Source organism: Otolemur garnettii, unplaced genomic scaffold, assembly GCF_000181295.1.
Source record: "Otolemur garnettii isolate 467f Iridium unplaced genomic scaffold, OtoGar3 scaffold00128, whole genome shotgun sequence".
NCBI classification, from domain to species: domain Eukaryota; kingdom Metazoa; phylum Chordata; class Mammalia; order Primates; family Galagidae; genus Otolemur; species Otolemur garnettii.
In genome coordinates this window covers 1,733,958-1,748,839 of record NW_003852523.1, presented here as the reverse complement: position 1 = coordinate 1,748,839, position 14,882 = coordinate 1,733,958, and the positions used below count along the sequence as shown (strand labels likewise).

The following is a 14,882-nucleotide window of genomic DNA, read 5'->3' as shown; positions in this document are numbered from 1 at the left end:
GGGTCCGGGCTGGGGATTCGAACCCGCCACCTTAGGTGTACGTGGCTGGCGCCTTAGCCGGTTGAGCTATAGGCGCTGAGCCCCATCTTCCATCCTTAAACTTGACTTCTAATTTGGGCAATGAGCCCACATCATACAGAATTCCCAACCACACAGGAAGATGATACTCCATATGCTTTTCTTAGAAAGACACAGTTTTAAATAACCAGGACCAACGAGATTGGCCACCTAAGTGGCTGTTTTTTTTTTTAATCTGCCCCTCCCCCCCCGTCCTAGTAACACTCCATTTCAGGGAATTGAAGAGGTTCAGAGCTGGCATCATGGACTGAGGTGTTAGTGCTCTCCTGCACCCCCACAGGGTGTCCATTCTTTGGACAGTGTCATTGGAAAATAACCTTCAGAGTGTGGGGCCTGTTTTCCCAACATCTGACACACATTTTGGAACTGATGAATCCAGTGAGGATCACAGACACAAACCAAAAGAACATGTTTTCTGAGATGGTGTTTATTGTTGATACCATTTTAAGCAGCTCATGGAGAGGGACACAATTGTGTCTTTAGTCTCCTAGCACAGTTTGAAACCAGCCAGTGGAACCTCTCAGAGCAGAGGCCGCAGCTGAGGATGGTAAATAATTGATACTAAAGGCGGCCGCGTGGCCGCTCTGCTGCTCTTCTTCTGACCAAAGGCACATAAAGGTGCCAGCAGCTCACATGACTCAGCCATCGTGGCAGTGCGGTTGAAGTGCACTTTTTCTAGAATTGCCTGAAATGATCAGGCATTTTTTTCCCCAAACAAAATTTGAGGAGCGTGAGTGGAGGAGGAAGGGAGGGAGAGGAGATGAAAAGATTTTTGGCTTTAGAAGAGCGTATGGCTGAAAAATGCTATGTTGTTCGCTGGGGCTGCTGAAACAAATCCCCACACACTGTGCTCAGATCAGTGCACATTTAAGGTGCTGCTGTCACGGAGGTCAGGTGCGCAGTGCGGGCTCAGATGGGGTGTTGTCAGGACTGTTGTCAGGGAGGGTCTGTCCCCTGCTCTCAGGGTTCTGGTGGAATGCAGTTCCATGGGCTTGTAGGACTGAGCTCCCATCGTCCCGCTGAATGCTGGTGGGGGCCATTGTCAGCTCCAGAGGACACCTCATTCCCTCCTAATGATGCAGCCAGGCGGAATCACACAAGCCCCACATCACATCACCCTGGCACTCTTCTGCCTTGTCCTCCTACTTTTAAAGACTCATGTGATTCCACAAGGTTCACTGAAAGGGCCCAAGGTCACCTCCCCATCTCAAGGTCCTCACCCTGATCACAGATGCTAAGCCATGTTAGGCCATTTAGTGACGGGTTCCAGGGATCAGGGGCGGACATCTATGGGGGTCATCATTCTGCCTCCCCCAGATGGGCAGGGGGGCGGGATGTGAGCCACTCTTCGAGACTGGAGCCCGTTGCCCGGCCTAGAGATAGTGAGTATGTTGTCACCCTCTGTCCACAGCCTTCAGTGAGCGCAGGGCAGGAGGGCCCTGTCCAGGGCTAGGGATAAAGCACCCTGGGCTCCTTTCGCTCCTCTCTGCTTTATGGCTTGGCTGTACTCTGAGAAAGAGATATGCAAAGGACAGTTTGTTTAAACTATTGGTTTTAAAGAGACTGCAGAGTTGATGACATCTAGCCTTTGGCCACCAATGCAGAGATTCCTCTCTGAGCAGTGGGTTGAGGCTGAGGAAGGTTCTGGAAGAGAGAGGGTGGATTGGTACAGCACGTAGTATGCCAGGCAGTTGTCTATGAAAATAAATGAGCACACACACCCACCTGTGCACACAGACAGGCACACACATGTCCATGCACACACCACACAAAGTACATGTGCACACAGGTGTGTGGATACACACAACCTGCATGATAGAGCAGCCTTCAGTAACCTTTTATCTTTCTTTAATAGCTGGAGCTCTGCGTGCGAGAAGGGAGAGAGGACATCCAGATCAGGTGGTCCTTCATCAGTGGGCCGGAAATGGCCATTAAGGTCCAGCCCAAAGCCCAGGGGGAGGTCAGTGCGTAAGTTTTTCCATGGGTGTGTGTGAGAGAGTGTGAGCATGGGCCAGCTTATCTGGGCCATGGCTCTGCACACCTCTGATGTGGGTGGCTTCCTCCCCACCCAGGCTGATTAGGGCCTCCGGGGAAGTGGGATAGGCCTCTTAGCCTGATAGGGCACTGGGGGTGGGGACTTTGATGGATTTAATAGGGCCCCCAACCTGGGTGCACCTGGACTCACCTGGCTACTTTTAACCTTTGACTGCCACCATTGCGTCCAAACAAGATGTTTGTTTGGCAGAAGTGATGCTTGTAGGCCATTGCTCATTTTACAAACAAAAACTTGAGGACACATGTTATTGTTATGTTACTTGGCTTGAGTCTATAGGCACCATATGCTTCACTCTCAGTATTTTCAGTTTTACCTAAAATGATACTAATAACAATAGCAGGAGTATATATGAATATAGACTATGATAAATTTGAACTTGGGTCAGTATTTTTTCTTTTATTTTTGAGACAGAGCCTCAAGCTGTCGCCCTGGGTAGAATGCCATGGTGTCATAGCTCACAGCACCCTCCAACTTGGGCTCAAGCTATTCTCTTGCCTCAGTTTTTCTATTTTTAGTAGAAACACAGTCTCACTTTTGCTCAGGCTGGTCTCAAACTTGTGAGCTCAAGCAAACTACCTGTCTTGGCCTCTCAGAGTGCTAGGATCACAGGTGTGAGCCACTGCGCCAGCCTTGGGTGAATTTTTCTTTGTTATTGTCATTGTTGAGACAGAGTCTCTCTCTTGTCACCCAGGCTCGAGTGATGTGGCATCATTACAGTTCACAGCAACCTCAAACTCTTGGGCTTGAGCCATCTTCTTGTCTCAGCCTCCTGAGTAGCTGGGACTACAGGTGCCTGCCACGAAACCTGGCTAGTTTCTATTTTTAGTAAAGACAGGGTCTTACTCTTGCTTAGACTGGTCTCTAACTCCTGAGCTCAAGTGATCCACCCGCCTCAGCCTCCCAGAGTGCTGGGATTGCAGGTGTGAGCCACCGTTCCTGGCCTTGGGTGGATTATTTTGATTAGTAAGAAACCAAAAATAACCAGCAGCGCTGCACTTCCTAATGGTTGTTGGCATCCCGGGACACCTTAATTGGCACGTTTCCTTTCTGAGTGCTCTATACCCAACGGGTCAAAACTCCTGAACCCCCAGGCCCCACTGGATGAGGTTTAATTGGCTAAGAATTTTTTAGCACTTATATGCAACCAAGGTGAATGAAACCAGGGTTCCCCTTTGCACCCTGTCATGTCTGACTACCGTGTCCTCTCTGCACGGGAGGGAACTTCACTCGTACTCAGGCTGAGGCTGGGTCCAAGGGCTGACTCCCAGGGCAGAGCTTCTTTGCTCTCCGCAGGTTTTACAAGGATGTGTCTAAACTCTGAAGGTAGCTTCCTTCCTGTTTTGCATGGTTTTGGTGCTGGAGGAGGTGAACTTGGGAGCAGGGAGTGGGCAGGTGAAGTTGACTTCGTGACTTTCTCTTCTTCCCAGGACCGGGTGGTTGAGACGAATGCAGTAGCTGACACTCTCAAGGATATTTTAAAGTGTTTGGTTGGCTCTGCCTCCCCGTCAGTGGTTCTGAGCACCAGGCCCGTGAACGTGAAGGAGGTTCAGGTAAGCCCATCTGAGGGGTGTGGGTGCTTCTGAGCCTAAGGAACTACGGCTGCCTCGCTTGGAGGGTCTGTGTGCACATCCAGTGTCCCTCTGCCTTCTGTGGCAGAGCCGAGAGGGCAGGAGCGTGTGCGGGTAGATGATGACCATGGGTTTGGGATGAAGCCTTAGGTCTGGATCCCGGGGTTCAAAGCTGCACGAGGTGGAAGGAGGAGGTTGAGGGCCACCAGCATGGTCCCACCCTGGTCAGGCCTGGGTTCTCTGCTTTTCGTGAGCCCAGACTTGACTTCACTATTCAGAGCCTTGGAGCCTATCCTTTCTGGGCTCAGGGACCTGAGAAATCAAATCCTCAGTGACAGCATTGCCCCAGAAACAAGGAGAGGAAGGCGTGCTGGGCGGGCTAAGATGGCTTAGTCCGGGCTGGGCCAGCCTGCTCTCCGTACCCGGGCCTGCTGCCCCCTCCCCCACCTGCTGCCCCTGCCCCCACCTGCTGCCCCTCACCCCTGCCTGCTGCCCCTCACCCCTGCCTGCTAACTCCGTCCCCACCTGCTGCCCTGGCCGCCTGCAGCAGCCCTGGGAGGTTTTCATCCTTTGGAGGTGCAGGATGAAGGAGGCTGGTCTCTACTGTGTGTCCACCTTCTGTGCGCTGCCTCCCCCTGCTCATCCTGGGTCCTGTCTGAACCACCTGATGAGGGTGCTACCTCTCTGGTTAGATTCTCATCTAGAGTTTTTGTCCTGGTCATTTCGTGAGGCCTAAGCCACACAACAACAACCCGTTGCTTAAGGCTAATTTCTCATAGTCTGATTAGGTGGAACAGCACTTATAGTGTCCCTGAATTAAAAAAGAAATGTATCGGAAGTGATTTTCATGAAGCATGATTTATTATGCAGTTCTTGGTGAAGTCAGTTTGAACATGTCACTTAATATGATCTGTATGGCGCAGACTCTTGGTCTCTGGCTCTTGCTAGGGCAGGTGTCACCAGCTGTCAGTATGGAGTCTGGAGGCTTTGACAAATGTTAGTTGACTGCTGTGTTTTGTGCTAAGCTCGGGCACTGAGGGTCACAAGACTGTAAGAAACTATCTTTACCCTCCTGATGCTTACAGTGCAGCAGAGTGAGCAGCCAGGTCACCAGGCAGAGTAGGGAGGGGCGGGGGCATGTCCCTGCAGCTTACCAGGGGCTTGAAGCTGGGGGAGGGGAGGCTTTCCCAAAGATAGGGGCAGGTGGTGCTTCCCAGGAGGGAAGAGCAGAGTGTCAGCCTGTCCCTTTTGGTAATTCTGTTACAGAGGTTTATTTCAGATCAGAGGTGACTATTTTGAATATGGCAATAAATTTTTAATGTCAACAGTTGAGAAATGTCATATAATAAGAATTTATCAAAATTTATTTATCAAGATTTATTTATCAAAATAGCATATGTAATATGTAGTAGTATATGTTGATCAGGGTCTTCCAGAGAAACAGAACCAATATATGTTTATGAGATAGAGTAGGTATAAATACATTTATTATATAATAGACTTAATGTGATTATGAAGGCCATTAAGTCTCAGGACCCAGAGTAGACAAGCTGGAGACCCTGGGAGCCTCTGGTCTAATTCTAGTTTGAGACTGAGGGCCTGAGACCCAAAAGAGCCAATAGTGTGTGTTCTAGTTCAAAGGCCAACAGGCTCTAGATCCAGGAAGAATCAGTGTTTCAGAAGGGAAGAAAAGACTCATGTCGCGTCTCAAAGCAGTCAGGCAGGAGAGGTCTCCATTATTCATAGGAGGCTCAGTAATTTTGTCCTATTTGAGCCTTCAACTACAGCAGAACCTCCACAGCTGACCACTCCCTATGCTGACCACCCCTGCTTAAGTTGCCCTAATTCTCATAAACTGGACATGTACCACATGTCTGTACCAGCCACATGTCTGTACCAGTACAGCAGGCCCATTTCCTTATGTTGACCACCCCTGTGTGGACCAGCTTGCTGCAGTCCCCGGAGTGGTCAGCTTACAGAGGCTTTGCTGTAATTGGATGAGGCCCACCCACATTAGGGAGGAAAATCTCCTTTTTCAGTTGACTGACTCCAGTGTTTCCAAAAACACCCTCTCAGACACATCCAGAATGAGGGTTGACCAAACAGCTGGGCACCCAGGGCTCAATCAAAGTAACACAGAAGGTTAACTGTGATAACATATAGAACTGAAAAGTATTTCATCTCCTTCCCTGATGTGTGGGTTGCTCTGTCCACAGAGCTCTGTGCCTGAATTTTAAGGACTTCTACAATTTCTTTTTGGCCCCCCAGCACTCTCAGCTCCCAGTTGGGAAGCGCTTGGTTCAAAGCAGTGTTTTCTAGAGCGAGACTTAAAGAGCACCATGTCACTTGACGTGTTAGTAAGCATCCCCTCAACAAGTGTTCAGGTCAAAGCAACATGGAGCATCTGTGCCTGGAAAGTTCTCCTTGCAGAAGGCCTGCTCTGCCTCTGAGAAGCCTTTCTGGGTCCCCCCACCCCCAGTGGAAGCAGCAGGTGGCAGGTGGAACCTGGTTTGGGAAACACTGGTTTGAAGGTGGGCTTCTTCCAAGGGGGACACTCTCTAGAGCAGTGCCCTGCCGCCTGTTGGAGGACATGCTGAGATGGTAGATGGTGCCAGCCGAGCCTGCCTCTGTCCCCTCATTTGTGCAATGTCTGGTGGCCCTGGCCTGCCATGTCCTGCCTGGTTCTGGAGGACAGAGGGCACCTGCAGCCTCATGCAGATGTCCTCCTGCTCCGAGGACTGCCCCTGGGAACAGTGTGTGCCCACAGCACGCCCAGCCCCTCTCTCCCCACACGAGCGGTGGGCACTGACATTGTGGCCCTGTGGCTGCTTCTGGTACTTGCTTTGTTACAATGGGAAGGCTCCCACAGCGGGGTGGTGAGGGGCACCACTCCCTCCCTTCTCACAGCACGGGGAGCTGTCAGAGAGCAGACCCCAGGCACAGGTTTCATGTGGACTCCTCCCTAGAGCAGGAGCTCAGAGGCCCCTCCTGGATCCAGGGTCTCCCCGTGGCCAGTGCTTTCTGTTTGTGTTTTGGCAGGACCTCCAGCATGCTGCCTCTTCTGCCCAGGACCCCTGCCCGCCTAAACCTCCCCGGGCGCACGAGCTGAAGCTCCTAGTGAAGGGCATCCGTGCCTCGCTGCTGAATGGTCCTGGCGCTTCAGGTGGGTGGTGGCAGGGACAGGACCTGTCTGCACCTGGGTAGGGCAGGGCTGCCTGGGGGGTCAGGGGGCCTTTGGGTGCCCTGACAGCCCTCCTGGGGGCCAGCAGAGCCTGGCCTTCGTTTGAGAAGAGTGTGGAAAAGCCAGTTCTCCTCTGGCACACGTGGAGGCCGAGGGAGGCGAGGCTTGTGGGTGCTTGGTCCTTTTTCTTTGGTCTGGAACGTTCCTGTCTGTCTTTGCCTTTGTTTGTTTCTAGTATTGATCTAGCACGTACGTGCTAAGCTCTCTGACCCGTGTGTAGCTTCTTCTTTACTGTGAGTTAGGGGGCTGGGTAGATGGCTGACGGGGTGTCAGAGGCCTCTGCTCACTGGGGACTCTGGCGCTGGGAGACAGTGGCTGTTGTCAGAGCCAAGGTGAGCAGCAAGGGCAGACAACCCCTTAGGGGTAATTCCTCCCTGCTGTTGAGGCCCTGGACACAGAGTCGCCAGGGCCAGGACGCACCTTTACATGGTGACTCAGCTATGCTAAAAGCCCAAGAGTTTGTTTCTGTTGTATGAGAATGTTAGCAGTGACCCGTTTTATTTGCAAAGGGGTCTCCTACTTCCAGTTCCAGAAGCACAGAGAGGCCACATCTAACCACTGAGACCCATCTCCATGCTAGTTATAGATGATGTTTTTGGTAAAAGTGATCAAATGTTGACCTTTGAGTCTGTGCTGCCCAGAGGCCGAGAGCAGCTCCCAGGCCCCTGTGGCCCAGGTTGGTCCTAGCTCCAGCTCACACCTGCTGTGAGACCAGCCTGCTTATGCCTCTGCCAGGATGTGCCCTCCACTGGGTCCAGGTCTCACCCGGAGACCACTGGGTGACTGTGAAAGTTATGGAGAATGTGTGAGGGTGCTCTGGGCTGGGGAGCATGTGCTGGTGATCGTGGATCACTCAGTAGACATGTGCTGGGGACTCTGTGTCTAAGGGGACGCATCGCCTCAGAGCAGAAATAGCTGTTCTCTAGTGAAAGGTCCTTTTACTTAGATCAAACGCCCCAGAAGACCTTTGATTGAGCTGTGTCAGGTATAATGACACTTTTCTGTTGTAAGTAGGGGAATGGGTTCTCTGTGAGATATCTCAAATTTAAGAGTCATCCCAAATTTATGTTTAGGCTTTGGCAAGTTGATTGCCTCGTCTCTGTGGGTAAGAGTCCTGCCAGGGGTGGGGGCAGGGGTTCCCCTGCCTGAGAGGCTGCCCCTGCAGCCAGGACTGATGGAGGAAGTAGGTCACTTGGGGTCACTCCAGGAGTGTTGACATCAAGTCTGAGAAAAAAATTTTTAATCCCAATGAAATCCTGTGTTTTAAGAGTTTGTAAACGGTAAATGAAAGAAAGAATGGACTCTCAGAAGTGGGTAAGCCAAGACAGTGGTCAGTTAATTTGGCCTTTCTTTTATATGCAAACAGTGTTTTTTTGTTTGTTTGTTTGTTTTAGACAGATCCTCAAGCTGTCACCCTGGGTAGAGTGCTGTGGCATCACTGCTCACAGCAACGTCCAACTCCTGGACTAAGCAAGTCTCTTGCCTCAGACTCCCAAGTAGCTGGGACTACAGGCACCTGCCACAATGCCCAGCTATTTTCTTTTTTCTTTTTTTTTTGGTTGTAGTTGTCATTGTCGTTTGGCAGGTCTGGGCTGGATTCAAACCTGCCAGCTCTGGTGTACGTAGCTGGTACCTTAGCTGCTTGAGCTACAGGCACCAAGCCTGCAAACAGTGTCTTAATGCCATTTAAAAATAAAAATAAAAGCTAACTTGATGTCCCTTTATTTGGTTGCAGGCACCACTAACACAGTGTGCACAGCTCAGCTGAATGACCCGGTTCAGAGGTTCTCCAGTACCCTAGCAAAAAACACCAGTGACCTGACTTGGGAAGAAGAATTCACCTTGTGAGTACAGCCTGGGTTATCAGAGGGTGGTTTCCACAGCTCTGTCTGTTCAAGACTGCCAATCCCAAATCATTTTGTAGCACTGTTTATGCCCCCAAATAAAAACCATCTGAAAGGTGGCCGTGAGTCAGATGTGGATTTGTTTTTAAAGGTAGCTCTCTCATGTCAGTTTCTTCTCTTGCCCTGTTGTGACAAGAGAGAACTGTCACTGGATTTCCCACTTGCCTTCAAAACACGCCCCACCCAGAGCAGAATAGAAGGGAACTTCTGACTGATACAAAGCTGACAGAGTAGAAAAAGGAAACAGTTTAGGCCACTTGTAAATAATGATACAAGAATCATGAATAAAGTATTATCAAATAGAATCTAGCAACACATTAAAAATAAAACCAGGTGATTTGAGATCATCCTGAGCAAGAACAAGACCCCTATCTATAAAAAATAGAGAAATTAACCAGGCACGGTAGCACACACCTATTATCTCAGCTACTTAGGAGGCTGAGACAGGAGGATCACTTGAGCCCACGAGTTTGAAGTTGCAATGAGCTATGATGATGCCACCAAACTCTAGCCCAGGCAATGGAATGAGACCCTATCTCAAAAATGGAATAAAATGAAATAAAACCAGTTAAATTCATATTGGGAATATAAGGATGGTTTAATGTAAGGGAATCAATTAATGAAATTTATGATATTGCTAGAACAAAGAAAGAATAAACTTTGTATCTCTGTATATGCCTGAAAGATGTTTAGTGGCATTTAATAGCCATTCTTAATTTTTAAATCCTTAATTAGAACAAAATTTATGGAAACTTCTTTAATAAGATTGTTTTAAACTCACTGTAGAGTTTAAAAACCAGAAGCAGTCCCACTGAAGTCAAGAGAAGGATGCTTATTATTTTGTTCTAGAAGTATTAGGTTAGCACAATTAGATTTTAAAAAACAATGTTATGCAAATACTGAAAAGGAAGAGGCAAAACTAATAAGGGTCATGTTGCATACATGGACTATTCAAGAAAGTCAAATAAGACTATTAGAAATAAATAATATTAGAAAACTAATAGAAAATAATAATTCAACAAAGTAGCTGACTACTATAATGTTGAAATCAATTGCTATCTGATGATTATAATATAAATAATTAGAAAAAGTAATGGAAGAAAATGTTCAGTGTATATATGAAATCTGATAATTAAGTTCAAGAACTTATCCTAGAAAAAGTGCTACATATTGCTTTGCTGAATATCACTACAGTCATTCACCTTTAGAGTACTCTCCTTGGGAAGCTACGCACTGATGCCAGCACCTAGTCCACCCTTCAGAGCAGTTTTGGAGCTCTTTTTCTGGAATGACCATCAGGGCTGTCATCATATGGGATACAAAAACATACAACAGCAATAATGAACACCACTTAGCAAGACACCATTACACATTAACAGGAACACAGCTGTGAGACCTCGATATACCAAGGTTATGAAACCTTACTGAGTTGTTTGTACAGTGCTACCAATAAATGCATGGTGACAAGATCATGAACTTAATTGTCAGACCTCATACGATGACAGCTCTGATGGACATTCCAGAAAAAGCGTTCCAAAATTGCTTCGAGGGTAGACTAGCCACTGGCATCAGTGCACAGCTTCCCAAGGGAGTCCTTTGAGGGTGACCACAGTGATGTTTAGCAGTGAGGTAGGTAGCACTTTTTCCATGATGAGTTCATGATCATTGACAAAACTATGAATACACCCTTAGAAAACTGGGCAAAATTCCCAAACTAGAAATAGAACTACTGATGCCTATAAACTTCTAAAAAGATGCTTAATCTCAGAAATAAGGGAAGTAGTGCAAACTTAAATGAAAGAGAAAGAGATCATTTTCCCCGTGATAGGTTGGTAAAGAGCAGGAGAGTGAGCATGGCAGAGGAGGTGTGAATTGGAATAAACACTGGATGTTATCAATAGGCACATATATTAAAAACCCTCAAATCCATGTGCCTTTTGACTGGCAATTACAATTTTCCTAAGGAAATAATCACAGTGTGGAAGGAGAATGTTTATCTCAGCTTGTTTATAGTTATGAAATATTGGAAGCCACAAGCCCTTTATTAAGGAGTTGGCCACATGAAATCTCTTAAGGCCATTAAACGTGATGTTGCTCCGTAGGGACTGGAAAGATGTCCCCGTCATCTTCAGTAAGGAAAGTGGGTTGCAGAGGGGGGAGAGGTGTCGCACTCCGCTGTGCCCTTAGATCGTTATGTAGCTGTGTTTTCGGTACTGGCCACATGCAGCTCCTTCAAGTTAATAAAAGTTAAACAAAGTTACATTGGGTTCTTCAGTTTGCACTGGCCACATCACGTGTGCCGTGGCTGCTGTATGGGACAGTGCCGCTGTCGTCATCGCAGAAGGTTCTGCTGACAGCAGTGGAAGGCTGTCACCAGATATTAGCAGTGACTGTTTCTGAGTAGGAGGCTACAGATAATCTTCCCCTTTTTTGCTTGTCTCTATAGTTTCTTAAATATTTGTGACTTTATTTCTCTCTATAATCAGAAAAAATGCATATTTTGAAAAAATAATAAAGTATTATATTTTTAAGGATTTGCACCTTTTTCCTCTTTGCCCAGCGAGTTGAATGCCAAGTCAAAGGAGTTACACCTGCAGATATTGGAGGCAGAGCCATCCTCAGAAGGTGGGTGTCGGGCAGAGGGACACAGGCCTTGCCTGGGGCGGGGGGTGGGGGGAGGCGGAGACCCAGCAGAGGAGCCTGATCCCCTCCCCAAAATGCTCCGGGTTTTCCAAGGGAATGTTCACTGGAAAAGCAGTTTCAGATATTTATAAGGTCACATATTTTTTGGATGTGTTCAGCTTGCTTTTTTTTTTTAATCCACGATCTTTTATTTAACACTTCTTGGCTTAGACAGTTCTGAACCCTCCTAGTCTCAACAGTCCTCCTTTTTACACATTTTTTAAGCATGACAAAAGAGACATAAGATTTACCATCTTAGCCACTGTCAGGTGTACAGTGGAGGGGCAGGAATACACTCGCAGCCGGGTGCAGCCATCACCCCCTCCCTCTGCAGAGCCTCTCCATCACCGGCCCACTTCCTAATGGGGTGAATTTCAAGTGACTTTTCCTTGTAAGGTGTGAGCCACAGTGGCTTAGATTGGAACACAGCTTAGATACAAGAAAATAGCAATTCAAGGTGAAGGCACTAAAGCGGACATGGACTTGTGTGTATGTATACAAATCTTTTCAATATTTGTTGGATTTTTAAAAATCCCTATAAATGTATCAAAATTAGAAAGATAGGGAGCTTTGCCTGGCTTATCCAGCCATGAAATCAAGAGGTAGTTATTTCTTCTAAGTCACAAGTTTTGTGCTAGTTATTAGCAAGAATTCTGAGGCGATTTCCTTGACCCTGAGGTCCTGAGATGACCGAGAGGTCCAGAGACAAGCATGGGGTGGTCAGGGGTCAGGGTGGGGCACTATTTGCCTGAGGAGAAGCCAGCTTCATATCCTGTTCTTAGGTCACTGCTCCTGCTATCCTGCCCAAATTTTATTCCAGTCCAGGCTGGTGGGACCTGTGAAATTTTAAACTTACAGAAATGATGCACGGTGCGACCATATAACGTTCACTCAAACTTACACATTGGTAACATTTGCCTGAGTTCCTTTATTATTCCTGCTCAATCTCTCCACCCTCTTCTCTCCCTCCCTCTCCTTCCTCACCTTCACCCTCTCTTTACACACACACAATTTGAGGGAGATACCTATATCTTGGCCCTGTGTACCTAAATTCTGTAGTAAGTATTTCCTAAGATAAGTGTGACCTTCTCCCCATGGCCACAGTACAGTTCTGCACTTCCCGAATTTGCACTGATTCAGCTCTTTCTATCTGTACTTCTTTCTTTTTTTTTTTTCTGTAGAGACAGAGCCTTACTATGTCACCCTCGGTAGAGTGCTGTGGCGTCACAGCTCACAGCAACCTCCCACTCTTGGGCTTAAGCGATTCTCTTGCCTCAGCCTTCCAAGTAGCTAGACTACAGGCCCCTGCCACAACACTATACTTTGTTGCAGTTGTCATTGTTTTTTTGCAGGCCCTGGCCAAGTTCGAACCCTCCAGTCTTGGTGTATGGCAGTGTCTTAACTACTAAGCTGCGGGCGCTGAGCCTGATTCAGCTCTTTAATCCCCCGTGTTTGTCACTGGACTCAGTGGTTCCCCTCACGGCAGCTACCTGTCACTCCAGCATGGGGTCAGGATCTACCTGAGATTGTCACAGGGCTCTGGTCATGCAGCATTCACAAGCTTCCTTCCTCTCTCATGACACTGACCCTTTTTATAATGTTCTGAAACTTGAGCATTTCAGTTTAACAGGACATGGCAGGTTGTTCTTGCTGGAGCAGTTCACAGTGACCTTTCTGTGTCATGGGACCCGGTGGAAACACAGCAGCACTTCTGTCTCCTGTCTTTCTAGGTCTGCTGGCCGTGGCGACGGTTCCTTTAGATTTGTTTAAGAAGCAGCCTTCTGGACCACAGAGCTTCACACTGAGCAGCGGGCCGGCCGCTGGCAGCTCAGTGTTGGGTTCGGTCACAGCAGAGGTACGTGATGGTCCCCCGTGGCCGGCGTCTGGCTGGACCCACTTGATCTAGGGCAGTGTTTTTCAGTTTTTTTTTTTTATCTCGTGGCACACTTGAACTTACAGTTAAACTTCCAGGACACACTTAAATTATGTTGGTCAAAAATCAAAGTAAAAAAAGAATATACTTACTGTGCTTTGAACTTCTTTCAAAAATAATTAAATTAATGATCTTTAAAAATGTTGTGGCACACCTGGATCCTCTCATGGCACACGGGCTGAAAGTCACTGATCTAGAACCATCTTACCTTGTGTCCGCCACAGTCTCACCCTTGCCCACTCTCTGTTGAGTTGTCAGCTGTAGGAGATGACTAACCGTGATGCCCCTTCACGGGCCCTCCGGAAAGGCCTGGTTAAGTTTCCCTTCACTATCAAACTTCTATCCCATCACCATGTGTTCACTTGGCGTGTTTGAGCCTGGACCTCATGGTTCTGTTAATTCTGGGGAAATCTAGGTTAACTGGAAATACTAAGTGACATTGAGTGAAGGGCATTGGTTGTTCTGGAAGTAGCCAGAGTCCATGGCTGATGGGCTTTTGCACGAGCCACAGAGTAAATGCCAAGTCCTCTCTGTAGTTCTCTTACATAGAACCCGGTGAACAGAAGTCCTGGCAGGCCCCTCCCTCTGCCCCTGCCGCGAAGATCGAGAAGGACCGCACCGTGATGCCCTGTGGGACCATAGTCACCACCCTCACTGCCGTGAAGACCAAGCCTCGCTTCGATGTGGGGAGGGCGTCCCCGCCGAGCTCGGGTGAGGCCCTGGAGCGCAGCCTCCCTGGGAGCTCTGTGTAGGCGTGTCCCCTGTGTCCCCTGCATGACCGGGGGTGTCCTGCTGCCAGTGCTCTCGGCTGCTGCACTGAGTCTTTGTAAGAAAATCTCACAGCCCAGGGGGATGGTGGTTGGCAAGATTGTGCTTAGTGTTTTGTTACTGCTGGACAATTATCTTTCTAATTCTGTCCAATAAACTATGATAAACTGTGGCAGGGTTCAACTCTGTAGTGCAGGCTGAACTTAAAATCTTAGACTTTTAAATAGACTTTGTATAACTGCAACCAAATTCTCTTACACACTCTGTTACATTTATGTGGAAACATCACGCTATCTTACAAAATTCAACGTGAGTGGTTAGTGTAGACTTTCTTAGGTTAAAAGTCATTTGTTGGAAGGGTTGACAGGGTGTCACTTAAAGCCAGCTGAATCCTATACCCGTCCTCAGCCTCAGCCGCACTAACCTCTAAGTGTGTGATTGATTACTTTTTCCATTTTGACTGCCTCTCTGCTTGTGTAAAAGTATTGTCTTCCCAGAATAGATGACTTTGTGTGGTTCAGGATTGCAAAATAGCAAAGGAAATTCTGGCTTAATTAAAACGTTTCTGAAATTGGCTCAGTGCCTGTGGCTCAAGTGGCTAAGGCACCAGCCACATACACCTAAGGTGGTGGGTTCGAATCCAGCCCGGGCC

At 48.0% G+C, this 14,882-nt stretch overlaps 1 protein-coding gene across 1 annotated transcript in view; it reads left to right on the top strand.

Annotated features, from left to right (window-relative positions):
• The window catches only part of C2CD2 (C2 calcium dependent domain containing 2), a 60,380-nt gene that overhangs the window by 31,292 nt on the left and 14,206 nt on the right, over positions 1-14,882 (top strand). Inside the window, 7 exon segments of the mRNA XM_003798114.3 lie at positions 1,934-2,038; positions 3,562-3,684; positions 6,742-6,865; positions 8,679-8,787; positions 11,408-11,472; positions 13,260-13,384; positions 13,999-14,225. Of these exon segments, the coding sequence (XP_003798162.1) occupies positions 1,934-2,038; positions 3,562-3,684; positions 6,742-6,865; positions 8,679-8,787; positions 11,408-11,472; positions 13,260-13,384; positions 13,999-14,225 (878 nt within the window).